The sequence below is a fragment of the Agelaius tricolor genome, unplaced genomic scaffold (genome assembly GCF_023055355.1).
Source record: "Agelaius tricolor isolate 1412-34295 unplaced genomic scaffold, bAgeTri1.0.p SCAF_49, whole genome shotgun sequence".
Lineage (NCBI taxonomy): Eukaryota > Metazoa > Chordata > Aves > Passeriformes > Icteridae > Agelaius > Agelaius tricolor.
In genome coordinates this window covers 1171760-1187924 of record NW_027269309.1, presented here as the reverse complement: position 1 = coordinate 1187924, position 16165 = coordinate 1171760, and the positions used below count along the sequence as shown (strand labels likewise).

The window sequence follows — 16165 nt, the reverse complement described above, 5'->3', positions numbered from 1 at the left end:
TGGCACTGGCTGGCTCTGCACAGGGCTCCCGAGGAAGGGCTCCAGCTGTACCTTGTCCCACTTGCAGGTTTCCCAGGAGCAAGAGTCATCGAGCTGGTGTCTGGAGCAGCTGAGCCAGGAATCCTCTGGCCAAGGGCATGAAGTGGCCCAGGCGTGGCGAGAGGAGGAGCTGCTGGCCCAGAAGGCTGACCTTGAGGGCCGACTGGCAGCCACCGAGTGGCTCCGACAAGACCTTGCCAGGCAGCTGGAGGAGACCAGGTAAAGGCAGGGAGTTGAAACTTTTCAGATGATTTTACATTCCATGGACACAAAATGGAAGAGTCTCAAGGAAAAAAAAAAAAAAAGCCACCATGTGAGGGTCATTTTTCTGGCACCAAAACCAGCAAAGCTCTTGTGAGCCTTGGGCTCCTGTTTGTGCCGCCGAGCACACTCCTGTGGGATGTCAAAAGCAATCCAGCCAGCCCTGAACTGAGGAGTAGTTGAACCATGCAGATGCTGATTGAAACCTCAAGTTTCTCTTGCATTTGGTTCCTCCTTCTGGGCATTGAACATCCCTCGTTCCTTTCCAAGTCACTTGACATGATCCTGACCTTCAGACCAGGAAGCTTCATCTTCATCATTCCAGGCTCTTACCTTGGCACATTGGGAGTAGCACGCTGCCATTCAGGGTGAAGCCAGAGGCTCCTGCTGACCATCTTGAGGCATTTCTGCTTCCAAGCACACTCTTGAGAAGTGTGGGACAGGATGTAGAGCCTGGTTAGAGAGCAGCAGGGAAAGCTCTCTGGAATTCTCAACAGCCTCTGGGCATTCTTGCTGATTGTTGATGGGCACCCAGCTGCCAAACCTGCCAAGGTTCCTTTGGATGGTCCCTCTCACTGTGCAAGGAAGGACAAGTCCCTTGGGCTACTGCCTGCTTGTTCAGCAACACTCAAATAAAGGCAGCAAGTCTACTCCTGGACCTTGCAAGAGTTGAAACTGCAGTCTCTGCATTCAGGTAGTTGCAATTTGGACAAAAGGCTGTTCTGATTATTTACAAGTGCTGCCATGACCATGAGATTTTACTGTATCTGCAAAGTAGTTCTGAAGCCTCGTTAAATACCGGGTGTCTGGAAGATGATGTACCTTTATGTCCATTATCAAGAGCATTAAAACGTCAGGAGTCAGCCAGGACAAGAGTCTGTTCTGTCCCCCTGCAGAGCAGCTTGGAAGTGCTGATGAGAGAAGGGCTGTGAGCAGGGGCTGGGCTTTTGCTTGTTGCTCCAGCCTGTTTGGGCACAGCTACCCAGAGTCATAGGTCAGGAGCAGCAAGTGAAGGTTTGGCTGTTGAGGCCAAGTTGGGCTGGGCTGCCTGTGCTATGGCAGGCCATAAGGAAGGCCTGGGCAGTCCCTCAGAGGCCCTGCTCTGCTCTGGAAATGGCCCAGATGTGCCTTCTCTGGACGAGTTTCCAGCTGACCCATTTTCCATCCTCAGGCGTGGGGATCTTGACCACGTCGTCCTGGAATAACCGGCTGTGGGTGTCTGGAGCAAGCAACTCATGTCTGTCCATCTTTGCAACTTGTAGGTCAGCAAAGGAGAGCCTGCAATCCAGGCTGTTTGCTGCTCAGCAGCAGATATCACAGCTGGAAGTCACCAGGAACCATCTGGAGGCTCAAGTGCTCACAGTCACACAGGCCAAGGAGGTGATAGAAGGTGAGAACCTCGTGTGCTTTGTTTGTGCTGCTGCACCTGACTGGAGAAGCTGAACACCCTGTAAAGGTGTCTCTGTCCACAGAACTTCTGAGGAGTGGTGGGGCTGGAGGCACTGAAAGGGCCTGAGGTCAGTAAAGTCAGTCAAGAACGTGAATCTTGCTGTTGGTCATGTTTGCAGGAGAAGTGAAGTGCCTGCAAGGTGAGCTGGAAGCAGAGAGAGCTCTCAGGAGGCAGGAACAGGAAGACACAGCTCAACAGCTCTTGCAGGCAGAGCAGCAGCCTCAGGAAAGCCTCAGGCTCCAGGGAACTGCTCAGCAACTGGAAATAAAGAAGCTCCTGCAAGACCTGGTAGGGGACAATATGCTTCTGAATTGTCCAAGCCAGCCCTGTGGGTTGGTGCAGCACAAGCAGAGGCTGAGGGTGTGAAAGGGCAGCAATCCTCTGCCAGAGGCCTCTCGCTGCTGGGCCGGGCAGCAGAGCCAGCAGCTGAGACTTGGAGGAGTGTGAAGGCCCCCAGGATGGTGCTGGGACAGTAAATGCAGCCATGGCTTCAGTGATGGTGTAAGAGGAGTTCCAGAGCAGGTTGGGCAGTGCCCACCCAAAGCGTGGCAGCCCAGGGCAGGATCATCCCCGAGTGCCACCTGCCACAGAGCAGATGCCAGCGTGGAGCAGATGCCAACAGTGCTGCTGGCTGCAGGCGTGGGAACTCGTTTCCTTTCTCCCTGTGCTTCCATGGTGGACAGAGGGATTAGCTTTGGTCCTGAAGCAAATGGAACAGGCCCCTTGTTCCTGGTCCTTCAGTCCTTGTGACTGGGGCATCAGAGAGGGGAAGGTGACACCTCCTTCTCTGAGTGCTTGGACTCGGTGCTTGGGAAGGTCTTTGCCAGCAGAAGAGATTCCACAAGTCTGTGATTCTTGCACCTGCTAAGCCTCCTTTTGAATTCCCTGACAGGACACAGCTTCTGGAGTGCAGAAAGCCAGTGCTGTTGTCTTTTCCAGTTGGGGGTTGTGGGAGGGATGGAGCTTCACATCTTTCAGCCAGGAGCTTGCCTGGGGCTTCATCTTGCAAATTTTTCCTCCTCTCCTCAGGCAAGTGAGCGTGAAAGGCACCGTGCAGAGATGGAGGAGACGCTGGAGCAATGGGAAAAAGAGAAGGCAGAGAGAGAGCAGGAGCACAAGAAGGTGCTGTTTGAGATGAGGCAGAAAGTTGCCACCCTGCTGGCCCAACAAGAAGAGCTAAAGAGATTTGAGAATGCCAAGCAAGAGGTAATGATTGTGAGAGGAGAGCTGGTGTGATTTTTTGCAAGGCTGGAGCTGTGGGAGATGGCAGGATATGGGGCTGTGTGGAGCATGCCCTCTGTGTCTCCTGCATTGAATTAGGGGAGGTGAAAGCTGAATGGGGCTGTCTTTGGCCCCAGGAATGAGCCCTCTCATAGGAAGCCAGGCAGAAACATCAGCTGTCAGCTGAGATTTTTGTGCTGCTCTTGTGCTCTGTTGTTCTAAGATGCACCTCAGGGTATCTTCACTGTTCTCCTTCTGCTGCCCTTTTGGTGTGTACTGGTAGATGTTCATGGCCAAGGTGAGTTTGTAGGACTTTTCTTTTGTGGGCATGGGAAGGGTGCAGCAGGAATGCTGACAAGAGAAAAATCTTTTAAAAGGCTTGCCTGGAGTATTTCTGAACAGTAACGCAGAGATGTCTTCTGGGCTGTGTTTTAAGTCACTTCCTGGGAAGCTGTGTCTCCCCCAGGGCAGGCAGTGGCCCAGGGGAGCAGCAGCCAAGTGCTCTGAGAGCACGTGAGCCCATCAGTCTTTGCCCATTGCCACATGCATGCTGCAGGAGGAGCGTGAAGCCTTCTGCTCTTTCCTCCTGTGCAGGTCCTGCTGGAAGAGCAGAAGGAGAAGAGTGCTTTATCAGAGGCACTGCTCCAAACTCAGGGAGAGCTCAGCCGAGCCCGCCAGCAGGTGCAGCAGCTCAGGCAGGAGGTGACAGAGCAGCAGGAGAAGGGGCAGGTAAGTGTGAGTAGGCAGGCAACAGAGGGCAGGGCAGTGACAAGGGCACAAAAGGCAGCTCCTGGGACTGAGGAAGCAAGGGCTCCTTCTGGACCTGGGAGCACAGAGCCTGGTAAGCTCCAGAGCTCAGCCCCAGGAAGGAAGGCTTGCAGTAGAAGCAGAGCTGGGTAGAGCAGCCAAAAGAAGCAGCTGAGGGAATGGGATTTCGAGGCAGCAAGTGGAAAAAGCTGAGCCTGAGGGTAGGTCCCAGGAGGTTGCTCTGCATTTTGTTGCCAGACCATCAAGGCAAATCTGCAAGATGAGCTGCAGGGAGCTCGCAGAGAAGCCCAGGCAGCTCAGAGGAGGCACAAGGAAGAGCTACAAGGCCTCAAAGAGGAAAGGAATCTCCTCCTTGAGCAGAGGGAGGCTCTACAAAAGCAGGTGAGTGAAAGGGCAGTGGCACTGCAGTCATGCAGCGAGGGGTCTGTGGCCTTCTTGCTTTTCCATGGCAGAGCAGCAGCTGCTGGGGTGAGCCCTGGGGCTGTCTCGTGCTCTGGGGGCTCCATGGCAGCTGCTCTGAAGGACACTCAGTGCTCTGCTGAATGTCAGCTGCTGCTCTGGACAGCTGGGCTAGTCCTCTGTGCTGCTGGCCAGCAAGCAGCAGCATGGATTCCTGCTGGCCTCTTCTTGCTAGCCTTGCTTTGGCAGGTGCTTTCTCAGGTGCCCTTGCGGGTGGGCCACTTAGAGACTGAAACAAGTTGTCCATATCCTTTGTGAATCTGGTGCTCTCAGGACAGGGAGGAGTGGAAAGTTGTCCTTTACCTTTGCTCACAGCCTGTGCTGTGGCTGAGTGTGAGAAGCTGTGGCTGTAGCCTCTGACTGCTTTGTTCTGTTTGACTGGAGGTGGCAGAGTTGACATCTCAGCTGGCAGCCTCCCGAGAGTGCCAGGAAAGGACTGCACAGAGAGCCCAGCAAGAGGGGAGGGAGACACAGGAAGAGTCCAGACACAAACTGATGGAGATTGAGCAGATCCAGAAGATGCTGGACGAGGCAAAACATCAGAACAAGGAGCTGCAAGTGCATCTGCAGAACTTGGAGAGGGAAAGGAGTCAATGGGAAGAAGTGGCACAGCCAAATTCAGAATTGCAGGCTTCCGTCAATGCCCTAGAGAGGGAAAAGGCCAGGTAAATGAAAGCCTGTGGGACTCTGCATTGTGGTGAATGGATTCCCTCTTTGCCATCTTTGCACCTGCCAGGGGCTCTGGCAGCAGTTCCTAAGTGGCAGATTCTGAACTCTCCATGTAGACAGATCTCACTGTCTGGATGTTGAGTTTCATTTTCTTTTCTTTTAAGCCTTCAGATAGAGTTTTTCTGAAGATAAAGGCTTTGGGGGTAGCCCTTTCCCTCTAGGGGTTATTGTGTTGTTAGGTGGGTGTGTTGACACTGCCCGAGGTGCACTGTAAGGAGCTGCATACATCCATCAGCTCCACCTTGGGGCCTGTAACTTGAAGCCTTTGGGGTCTGGATCAGCCTGGCATCTGATGCTTTTTCTGGGCAGAACCATCTTAAGGCCCTGAGTGCTGCTCTAGGCCAGCTTGGCCTTGGAGGCAGCCCAGAAACCAGAATGTCTCTGTTGCATGGTTCCTCATCAAATGTCCCCTGCTGCCTGCAGGGGGTCAAGCAGGGTCCCTGCCACCCTGCACAGTCGCAGGCATTTCTGACTGTGCAAAGAATGCAAGAAACAGGACCAAGCTATGGGGGGCTCCTGCAGCCAATCAAGTCCTGCCAGGCTTCAGTGCCACAAGATTCTTCCTCCAAGAAGAAGACAAAGCAAAGGCAGGGCACTCCTGCTTGCCTGGAGCCTTCTGCGCCTTCCATGAGATTGTGCTGTAAGCCTCAGTTGCCCCTTTAGCCTTTGTTTCTCCAGCTGAAAGTAGGATGGGTGCTGGTAAATCTTTGGGAACTTGCCAGAGATGCCCTGGCTCTAGGGTGCTGCTCCTCCTACCTGGATGTGTAAGATGGGGGAAGGAAATGTCTCTTCCATGCTGACCAAACCTCCCTGCTTTGGAGCCTGGTTAGTCAGAGGAAAATTGTTCCTCTCCCCTAATGTCTTCATTGCAAGACTTTGTTAGGTTTGTATTCACATTCCCATCTCAAGAAGAAGGTAGGGCATGGAGGCAGGAACTCGCTGTTCTTTCTGAGACAAAAGCAGAGCAGGCACATGCTGGGCTGGGACTGCAGAGGGAACAAACAGCCAAGTTGTTGAGAGAAACCTCATCAGGCAGAGCAGTTTTTCCCTGAGGTGGTGCAAGTCCTAAGAGTTTCTAAAATGTGCTATCCTTTAGTAATGAGTTGCTTGCTTCCCTTCTAGGCTGATTCTGTCTCTGGAGGAAAAGGATGTGTGCTTCAGAACGCTGGAAGAACAGAACCTGGCACTGAACCATCAGGTGTCTCAGTGTCAATCTGCTCTTCAGCAGGCCAAACAGATCTCCTCAAACCGCGCTGGACAACTGCGGGAGCTCAACACACAGGTAAGCTGTGCAGTGGCATCCTCTTCTCCAGGGACACACAACAGCACCTTTGCCTTGGAGGCCCCAACCTCTTTCCCCTGCCAGCAGCATCCACAGCTGCCGTGTTCTGCCCAGGGCTGCTGCTGCACCCTGAGGCTGAGCCTGGATCTGGTCTCTGCTGCAGAAGTTTTCCCCCATTCTCTCCCGGGTCCCAGCAGGAAATGTGGGAGGAGAAGCAGCAGCAGACTCCTCTGGAGCTTCTCTGTCCCTCTGTTGGCAGTGTTGTCGCAGACAGAGTCGGTGCCTGTGCCCGGCACTGAGCAATGTGGGGACACAGAGGTGGCTGTGGCAGGCTGGGCAGGGCACTTCCAGCACAGCCAGTTCAGCCGCTGTTCAGAGCTGCAGCCCAAGGATGCCCATTGCCTCCCTTTCCCTGTTTTCTCTCCATTTGCCTCCATTGCAATCCTTGCTTCTGTGCCTTCCGGTTTTGGCTTGAAGTAATTTCTCCTTCATTGCGCTCCCTGCGGCCCACTCTGCTGCCTCAGGAGCAGCCCTGTCCCTGAGGCTCTGTGCATCCATCTTCCAGATCCGGGCCCTGCAGGACGCAGTGCTGCAGATGGAGGCTTCCCAGGCAACTCAACAGAAGCAGCTGCTGAAGGAGCTGGAGGAGTCTCGAGCAGGAGAACGCTCTGTGAGGGACTCTGTGCACGTGCTGCAGGCTGAGGTGTCTGAGCTGCGTGTGAGGCTCCAGAGCTCTGATGACAAAGCTCTTGCCTTGGCCATACAGTGTGAGGCTGTGGAGCTGGAGCTGAGGAAGACACAAGCTCAGAGAGACAACCTCAGAGCCCGCAACCTGGAGCTGCAGAAGGAGTTGGAGGAAATTGAGCAAGGTACAGCTTCTCCTCTGCCACTCACTGCCCCATGCTGTCTCACCAGCTGAGGAGCTGTAGCTGGATGCCTCAGCTCCATTCCCCCAAACTCCAGGCCCTGCCAGAGCCTCCAGACTATTGGCCTCTCTGGAGCAGGGCTGCACAGGCATCCCCTGTGCTTTGTCTCTCTTGAGTTGCTCACTCTGCACAAGGCCAAGAGCAAACACACTCTCCTATCCCTCTGAACCTTGCTCCTTTCATTCCTGCCTTTTTCTGTGCCTGGAAGTTTCCTTCATTTCTGTCAGCTTTGGAGCCTTTGTGGGCTTAGGGCCTGGCAACCACAGGCAGGTAGAGAAGACAGTGCTCTTGTTTCTGCAGGATGCACATCAGTTTGCCTTTCCTTTGCTTGCCTCTTTCTCCTTCTCCTTTCCCCTTTCCTGCTGCAGATTGGTGGAAGGAGGAAGTCAAGCACATTTCTCGAGAAACTGCCTTGGAGAAAGAGGCCACCGAAAGGCAGGAAGAGGCTGTGGCTCTTCGACAGGAGGTGGCATCTCTGAGGAGAAAATTGGAAAAGCTGGAGAAGGAAAGGAAGGATGTGCTGGTGAGATTGGCAGATGCCACAAAGTGCCATTTCCTAGCTATGTGTTTGGGCCTTCTGTTAATAGTTCTAAGGAGCAGCTTTTCCCAGTTTAACTTTTCTAATTGCAATCTTCTGAATAAGGCGGAGAAGATGTTGTAGTCATGGCAAAGCCAGTTAATGCTGAGGCTGCTGATTTTCCTCCATGCTGGGCTTCTGTGCCCTAGAAATGTCTTTACTTCTCAAGGTCCTCAGTGTCCCTACTGACATTGCATGGTTTGGGGAATTCCTGGTGTCCAAAGCCATGTTCAGATTTCTAACTATCTGGATCTGGAAGGACAGGGGAGAGTCCCAAGTTTGCTGTTAATAGAAAGGTGTTTGGCCTTGGCCATGGGAGAGCAGCCAGTGGGGAGAGAGGAGAGGAAAGCCAAGTGCTGATCCCCAGCAGGACGTGTGCCTGCAAGGGGAGAACTGGTCCTGAGTGGCAGCAGAGAATGACAGACTGATCTGGCCATTGCTGCTCCCAGAGAGGGCAGTGGGGCTCTGGGGCATGGAGCCATGGGAACTCTACACAGGAGAGGTGGAAAAGCACTGCTGTCAGCCCAGCCCCAGGGAATGAAAGGCTGCGGCTGTTTGCTCTTCCCTTCCTCCCTGATGGAGAGCACATCCTCATGGCACTGCCTGAATCCTGCTCAGCGGGCACTTGAAATCCTGGCTGCAGTTCTGGCAGCTCCTCCCCAAAGGAGCCCTGGAGTGGAGCTGCAGGAGGTCAGGCAAGGGCAGAAGGGAAGCTGGGACTGGCTGAGTGAGCTGGGAAAGATGCAGCATCAAGGAGGGCCCAGCAAAGCTCTGCAGCATCCTGAGAGGCAGAGAGAGGGGCAGCCTGTGCCTGCCCCTGCAGCAGGAGTGCAGATCTGGTTTGAAAAGCAAAGTGAGAGAGGGAATCAGGGAGCCTTTTTCTCCCTGTTTTGGCAGCATGAACAGGAATTGTACCAGCAGCAGATGAGATATCTGGAAAAGAAGAATAAAATGGATGCACTCAACATGCAAAGTCAGCAGGAAAGATTTCAACACTTGGACAGTGAAAAGGAAACCATGCAGGAACATTTGGAGCATGGGGCTGCTGTTTTGAAGGAAGGAAGAGGGAGCACTCTGAGTGCTGCACTGGCCAAGTTGAAAATTGCCAAAGTGGCTCTGCAAAAACGCTTGGCCTCCCTGAAGGGAAAGACTTCTATCCAGTCTTGCACTGGCATTGATCTTCAGTCCACTGCAACATGCCTGAATTATTCCAGAGATGTTTCCCATGAAGAGGTGGGTCTCTATCCCTGTCAGTCCCGTTGGGTAAAGCAGCCTGGGCTGCAGCAGGCAGCCTTGTCTGTCTGCCTGGCTCCAGCCAGACACCATTGACTGCCAGATTGTTTCCTGGTATGCTGGAATGACTGATCCAGCTCTGGAGCTTGCTGTTCAAACCAGCTCCAGACCAAAAGCTGGGCATGGGGAGCTGCTTCTCCTGTGCCCACACATGAAGAGGCAATACATGGGGGTTTGGAATTGCGTATGGGAGGGAATAGAGCAGCTGAGCAGAGTGATGAACTAAACCCTGCTGAGTTTTGTACCGAGAGGGCTGAACAGCAGCTGCACTGCTGGTGCTTCGAGGATGCTTCCTGAGATGGAGATTTCTGAGGGACAGCTTCTGTGGTGTTTGAAATATGGGCATCATCTCCTCTCTGAACACCCAGCAGGCTGTTGGAGCACAAGAGGAGGAGCTGTTAGGTGGCTCAAGGACCAGCCTGGAATCTAAGGAACCACTTGCATCAGCAGAGAAGGAGGAGAGGCCTGAATTATCCACTGTGCCCAGGAGAAGTGGCCAGCAGGTAAACTGGGCTTTCACTGCCTCTGCAGAGCCTCATGCTCCTCTGGAACAGAAGCCTGTGGTGTCAGGAAAGAAGAGTTAGAGGAGTTTCAAGGCCTCAGCATTGCTTGAAGGTTCATTCTTCCCCTGGGCTTGGTTTCCCACATTGTGCTCTGCTCCATGTGGAATGTTATCATGTTTGGGAGAGGGAGAATTTGCTCCCTGACCTTGGGCTGCCTTTGCAGGACCATGCTGATCAAACATCTCCAGGCCAAAGCTGGGCATGGGGAGCTGCTTCTCCTGTGCCCACAAAAGGGGAGGCAACACGTGGGGGTTCGGATTCTGTGTGCAAAGGAATGGAGCAGGTGAGCAGAGTGATGAACTAAACCCCAATGAGTTTTGTACTGAGAGGGCTGAACAGCAGCTGCACTGCTGGTGCTTCGAGGATGCTGCCTGAGACTGAGATTTCTGAGGGACAGCTTCTGTGGTGCTTGAAATATGGGCATCATCTCCTCTCTCAACACCCAGCAGGCTGTTGGAGCACAAGAGGAGGAGCTGTTAGGTGGCTCAAGGACCAGTCTGGAATCTAAGAAACCACTTGCATCAGCAGAGAAGGAGAAGGGAGAGAGGCCTGAATTATCCACCGTGCCCAGAAGTGGTGAGCAGGTAAATTGGGCTTTGGCTGCTTCTGCAGAGCCTCAGGCTCCTCTGGAACTCTGCACCTTAGCTCAGGCAGTACTTTGGAGACCTCTGCTTGTTGCCTTGCCTCTCCCTGTCCCTGCTGTGGCACACCCCTTTGTTTGTTCTCTCTCTTGTGGCAGCCCATGGCTTTCACAAGGGCACCTTCACTGTGCTGCCTCCCTCCCTGGCCCCGTGTCCCTGCACACACACACTGGCCTCTCTTGCACAGCCTCCAGCGAGAGCTTTTTGCCCCCACTGTTGTCTGGTGCACTTCAGGGTCTCAGAGCAGGGATCTCCTTGCCTTGATGTCCAGAGGTCCTTTTGCTCCATGTTTGCTGGCAGGTTTCTGTGACCCTCTCTACCATCCAATGTGCAGGTGGACCCTGAAAGAAGAAGAATCAGAACTTTTAGGAGAGTGTTCCCCCCAGACTACTTTACCTTGCCTATCCATGAGTCTGCCGATCGAAATTGGTTGACTTTTGAAATAGAAGAGTCCTCCAGTATCTCAGAGGAGCAGCAGCCCTCATACTGAGGCACAGCCTGTGGAGAAAGGGGTCAGTGGCCCAAATGTGTGCTTTGGAAATCAGAGCTGGGTTCCTAAATCCCATTGGAAGTGTCTGTAATAGACCTGTGGTGGCTGAGGGATGTACGTGGGAAGGGATTGGCAGCCTGGAAGTGGACTTGTTGGTGCTCTGAGCTCTGTTGTGTCTGGGAGCCTGTTCCTTTGCCCTTGCCCAAGGGCAGAGTGTTGGTGAGGGCTGGAGTTGGAGGCTGTGTCTGCCCCGAGAGCCGGTACCGTGGGGCTGCAGGTGCTCCTGCCAGCGTGGGCTTGTCTGAGCCGGGCCTTGTGCCTCTTTCAGGTGTCCCTGCTGCAGTCACAGCTGGCCCAAGAGTGACAGCACCACCTGGAGAGCTGTGCAGGGAGCAGGCAGGAGACACAAGGTGCAGAAGGGACCTCCTTGCTTCCTGAACGTCTCAGAGAGGAGCCAGGCTGCAGCTGGATGCACTCTTAGACTTAGTCAGTAGTTTATGTTTAAAGGATGGTATAGGTGTAATTGAACCTTTATACAACTGTGTTCCATAGGATAAAGGATATATTTATAGGAAAATAAAGAGTTTATTATGATCATGATTAAACTAAAAGATCTTTATCAGGGTTATTTACTCCCCAGTGCAGAGACTGATAACTTCCAGTATAGTGCATTATATCTGAAGTAGCATTGAAGCAATCCCAGTCCAGCCAGCAAAAACCAAGTCTTAATTAAAGATTGATGCTACTCACCCAAACCAATGACCATAGGCAAACATTTCTCTCAGCCTCAAGGCGTGACCTTGAGGAGCATCCTGACTCCAGGGAGGAAGCTGCAGAAGGCAGACATGTGCCATGAACCACTTTGGTGAGGGCAGGAGAAACCTGCCATGTGTGGAGCTTTTTCATTTGTCCTCAGGAAGCTGCAGCCTGTTTGTTCTCAGAGTCACAGAATCTCAGGCTGGGGGAGGCTGGAGGCACCTCTGGAGGTCACCTTGTCCAGGCCCTGCTCCATCAGGGCCACCCAGAGCCGGCTGCCCAGGATGTGTCCAGGTGGCTTTTGAGTCTCTGCAGGGATGGAGACTCCCCCAGCTCCCCGGGCACCTGCGGCAGTGCTCGGCCACCCTCCCAGTGCAGAAGTGTCTCCTGAGCTCGGAGGGCCCCTCCTGTGGGTCACTTTGTGCCCGAGGCCCCCGGGGCTGTCCCTGGCCCTGTCCCCCCCTTCAGCCTCCCCCTGGCTTTTCATCCACAGGGATGAGATGCCCTGAGCCTGCTCTGCTCCAGGCTGGGCAGGGCCAGCTCTCTCAGCCTCTGCTCATGGCAGAGACGCTCCAGTCCCTCCATCAGCTTCATGGCCCTGTGCTGGACTCTGTCCAGTCTGTCCCTGTGTCCCGTCCTGGACAGCCCAGCTCTGGGCCCAGCACTCCAGGGCTGGCCTCACTGGTGTGGAGCAGAGGGAAAGGATCCCCTCCCTCTGCCAGCTGTGACACAGCTCCCAGTGCAGCCCAGGACGCTGTTCTGCATTGCTGCAGGAGCACATTGCTGGCCCATGGGCATCCTGGTGTTCAGCAGAACCCGCACAAACTTCAGTTTTCCAACTGGGTGGCCCCCAGCAGTCACCGCTGCCTGTGGTTGTTCCCTGCAAAGGACAGGACTCAGCACTTGTCATTGGACTGTCCCCCTTGCTGAACTGTCCCTCTGCATGGCAGCACTTGTCTCTGGCAGATCAGCCACTGCTCCTGGTTTGTGGGAAGGCACAGCCTGGCCCCCTCACCCAGTTTACTGACAAAGGACTCAGGAAGGACTGGGCTCAGCATTGTCCTTCCAGGGTCCACCGCTAGACTCTGTGCCACTGATCACCAGGGATCCAAGAAGGTAGAGTCTGCACAAGGCATCTTGGCTTGTATGTACTTATTCAGAAAGATTTGGCAGGATTTACAACAGAGATTTCTGCTCCATATCTTATGTGGGAAAAAATGGAATGATCCATGCTCCCTTTCAGTGGTGGTGGGTAAAGTGGTCCTTTTGTTGGTGGCAGTGGATGTCACCTGCACGGGAACTGTGCCAGACTGGTGTGACATACTGTGGGAAGGAGCACTCTGAGGCAGGTAAAAGCTGGGCTGTAGAGATCATTCAAAGACTATTCTTCAAGCCGTGGAAGCCCCTGTTTTGTGAAGATCAGGAACAATTCCTTGGCATGGGCTGAAGCTGCATATCTGTGAGTTCCTTTACCTCCTAGGTCTATTTCTCCATTAATGATAGCAGATTGTCCTGGTTGAAAAGACAGATGTCTTCCAAGGAAGCTGGGAATCTTCCTGGAATGGAGAGATAGCCCCCTCCCTCCAAATCATTATAACTTGAAATTGCAGGGCTTCCAGGCAAAGATATGGGAAGAGAAATATCACTTCTTCACTAGAATATACATATATATATATAGATATATATATATATATATATATATAGGTGAGGAAGAGAGAAGAAGCAGCAGCGCCCCCAAAGCAATGCCAGACTCTTCCCACCCGCTGAGCAGTTCTGCCTTTGCTGTAGTTCTGACCACAGCCGGCAGAGGGCACTGTGAGCTGAGGCCAGGCAGAGTGGCTGCAGTGACTCTGCCCTGGCTCCAGGGGGCGCTGTCGGCCCAGGCGGCTTCAGGGGCCACGGCTGCGAGCCCTGAGCCAGCCCAGGGGTTAACGGCAGCCTCGGGGACACAGGGAAGCTGGGGCTCTGCTTTTCCCAGCTTCTCACCTGGCTCTTGCAGTATCCTGGCCATGCCAGCTCTGCTCTGGTTCCAGCCAAGCAGCCCCTGGGGCTCTCTCTCTCCAGAGAGAGAGAGAGAATAGGTGGGGTGGTCCCATTTCCCCTCAAGCACCCACGCAGATGGTGAGGATCTTCCTTGGTGATGGCGAGTGTGGAAAAGTCCCCGTCAACCAGCAGCTGCAGCAACCAATGGGCTCACCTATGGATGGCAAGGAGAATTCTGAAGCAGTGCTGGGACCAGCACAAGTGCTGCCCAAAGTGCCCTGCTCCTAGCGTGGCCAGCTGGTTCTTCCCTTGGCAAGCCAGTGCCCAACCCTGCCCTCCCTCCCTGGAAGCTTCCAGTGGAATGGGAGAGTCATTTGCCAGTTCTTTTGAATCTTAGTTGCCCCATTGGCATAAACTGCCCTCTCCTCGCCACATATCCCGTTTCAGGTAACTATGGGTATACCCCTCATTGGGCCCTAGGGGCTGCCATGATGAGGGAAAACCTACTTTAAAAGTTCTATGCCAGGATTGAGAGATGCACGGGACTTTTTTTGGTCTTCAGGTTGCTGTTACTTTTATCTGAAACTTGGCATGCTGTCTGCCGCAGACTTAGGACGCCAGAAAGTTCAGCAAAAATGGTCACAAGATGTACTGTTTCAAGGTCTTTTAAAGCTGTTTTAGCCAATTAACTCTTAAAATGTACTTTATTTCTACCTTTCTACCAATAACTCATCCTTTGTCTGTCCACGTAACCTCTGCACTGCGGCTTCCCATGGCAAATCACACCCTCTGCCACCAACACTACAGAAAATGGAATAGATGAAGAAGAAGCTCGAGACAACATCCAAAATCCTCCATCTTGCTTCCTATCTACCTCCTTACTAAAATCCCAAAACTCTAAATTTCTCACCCTGTGACAAACTACATTATTCTCTATTCTCTATTTCACACACTTCTGGACTCCAATCCATCCCAAGTCTTGGAAGCCTTCTGCATGGGCAGAGGTTAAAAGCAGTGCTTCCCTGGGGGCCAGGACCCCTCAGGGCAAGCAGAGAAATACTCCCTGTGCCCTGGGTTCCAACAGGTAACGAATGGCAGAAAATTCACAAATTGCCCCCCACAAACAAACAAAAACCCTGAATTTTTCCCCATACCAACATGTTGCATTAAACCTTGACTTTTAAACTATATATATCCATGTATTATCCTACTTATATACATACATACATACATGCAGATATGGATACAGGCACAGTGTCTTGGGCAATTCACCCCAGAAACAAGGTCCCCTGGAGATGTCCATTGTGTTGATCCATCTTTCTGCATCACCCACCAAGTCCAATCCAGTCCCTGAGCAAAGACAACCCCACAGGTGGGTTTGTCTTTGCTCGAGGCAGAATTAATCCCAACAGTCTTTCCTAGCACACCTCTCATGTGCACCACCAGAACTTTGTCCCCACCTGCTGTGCACAGGGCTTCGCATTGGGCATGGCCAGCTGTTGGTTGGTGGAATCTCTGCTATTAACTAACCATGCAGCCTTTGCCAAATGCAGCTCCCACTGCTTGAGGGTCCCATCCCCCCATTGCCTTCAATGTGTTTGTGAAGAGTTCATTGCACTGCTGACCTTTCCTGGCCGCTGGTGCACGGTAGGGAATGTGCTATACCCACTCAGTGCCAGGTTCTCTAGCCCAGGTGTTGATAAGGATGTCCTTGAAATGAGTCCCTTTGTTGGACTCAATTCTCTCACAGGTACTGTGCCTCCAAAGGACCTGCTTTTCAAGGCCCAGCATGGTGTTCTGGGCAGTGCCATGAGGCACAGGGTAGGTCTCCAACCTTCCAGTGGTGGCTTCTACCATTGGGAGCATGTAGCACTTGCCTTGGCAGGCTTGAGGCAGCGTGATGTAGTCAATCTGCCAGGCCTCACCATATTCTGTTTGAACCATGGCCCCCATACCAGGGGGGCTTCATCTGCTTAGCTTGCTTGATGGCAGCTCACGTCTCACAATCATGGATAACCTGGGAGATGCTGCCCATGGTTACATCCAGCCCTGGCTCTCGTGCCCACCTAGAGGTGGCATCTCAGCCCCGATGGCCTGAGGCACCATGGGCCCATCGAGCTGGGAACAACTGTCCCTTGTGTTGCCAATCCAAACCTATCTGTAACACCTCGATTTTTGCAGCCTGATGCACCTCTTCATTCTTTCAGTGCTCCTCATTAGCTCAACTCTGGGGCACGTGGGCATCCACATGACAGACTTTCACAGGCAGCTTCTCTACCCGCCTGGCAATGTCTTGCCATTCGTCTGCAGCCCAGATTGCTTTTCCCCTATGCTGCCAATTGGCCTTTTTCCACCTTTCCAGCCAGGAAAGGCCTCCACAGAGCATTGTCTGGCATCCATGAGTCAGTGTAGAGAGACAGTGCTGGCCTCTTCTCTCCCTCAGCAATGTCCAGGGCCAAATGGAAGGCTTTGAGTTCAGCAAGTTGGCTCCATCCACCCTCTCCTTCAGTAGCTTCTGCAACCTGTGCCGTGGGGCTCCATTCAGCCGCTTTGCACTTTCAGTTTGTCCTTCCAATGTGACAGGAACTGTCAGTGAAAAGAGCACAGCGTGTTTCACCTTGTGGCGGTTGGTTCTAAGGTGGAGCTTCCTCAGCACACAACACCTGTTCCTGCCCCTCTTCTTCCAGTAGATCAAAGTTGTCACCTTCAGGCCAATTCATAATTATC

General features: G+C 53.2%; 1 protein-coding gene and 1 long non-coding RNA gene across 2 annotated transcripts in view; both read left to right on the top strand.

Annotated features, from left to right (window-relative positions):
* Positions 1-1560: 1560 nt before the first annotated feature.
* Positions 1561-2920, top strand: LOC139604341 (uncharacterized). The gene is made up of 3 exons (XR_011683945.1): positions 1561-1690; positions 1869-2038; positions 2780-2920. It is a non-coding gene; the product is annotated as an uncharacterized lncRNA (long non-coding RNA).
* Positions 2921-3254: 334 nt separating this feature from the next.
* Positions 3255-16165, top strand: part of LOC139604306 (centrosome-associated protein CEP250-like) — a 42071-nt gene continuing 29160 nt past the window's right edge. The window contains exons 1-7 of the mRNA XM_071455431.1: positions 3255-3269; positions 3566-3700; positions 3977-4120; positions 4583-4863; positions 6050-6209; positions 6775-7078; positions 7504-7658. Of these exons, the coding sequence (XP_071311532.1) occupies positions 3255-3269; positions 3566-3700; positions 3977-4120; positions 4583-4863; positions 6050-6209; positions 6775-7078; positions 7504-7658 (1194 nt within the window). The remainder of the gene's footprint in view (positions 3270-3565; positions 3701-3976; positions 4121-4582; positions 4864-6049; positions 6210-6774; positions 7079-7503; positions 7659-16165) is intronic.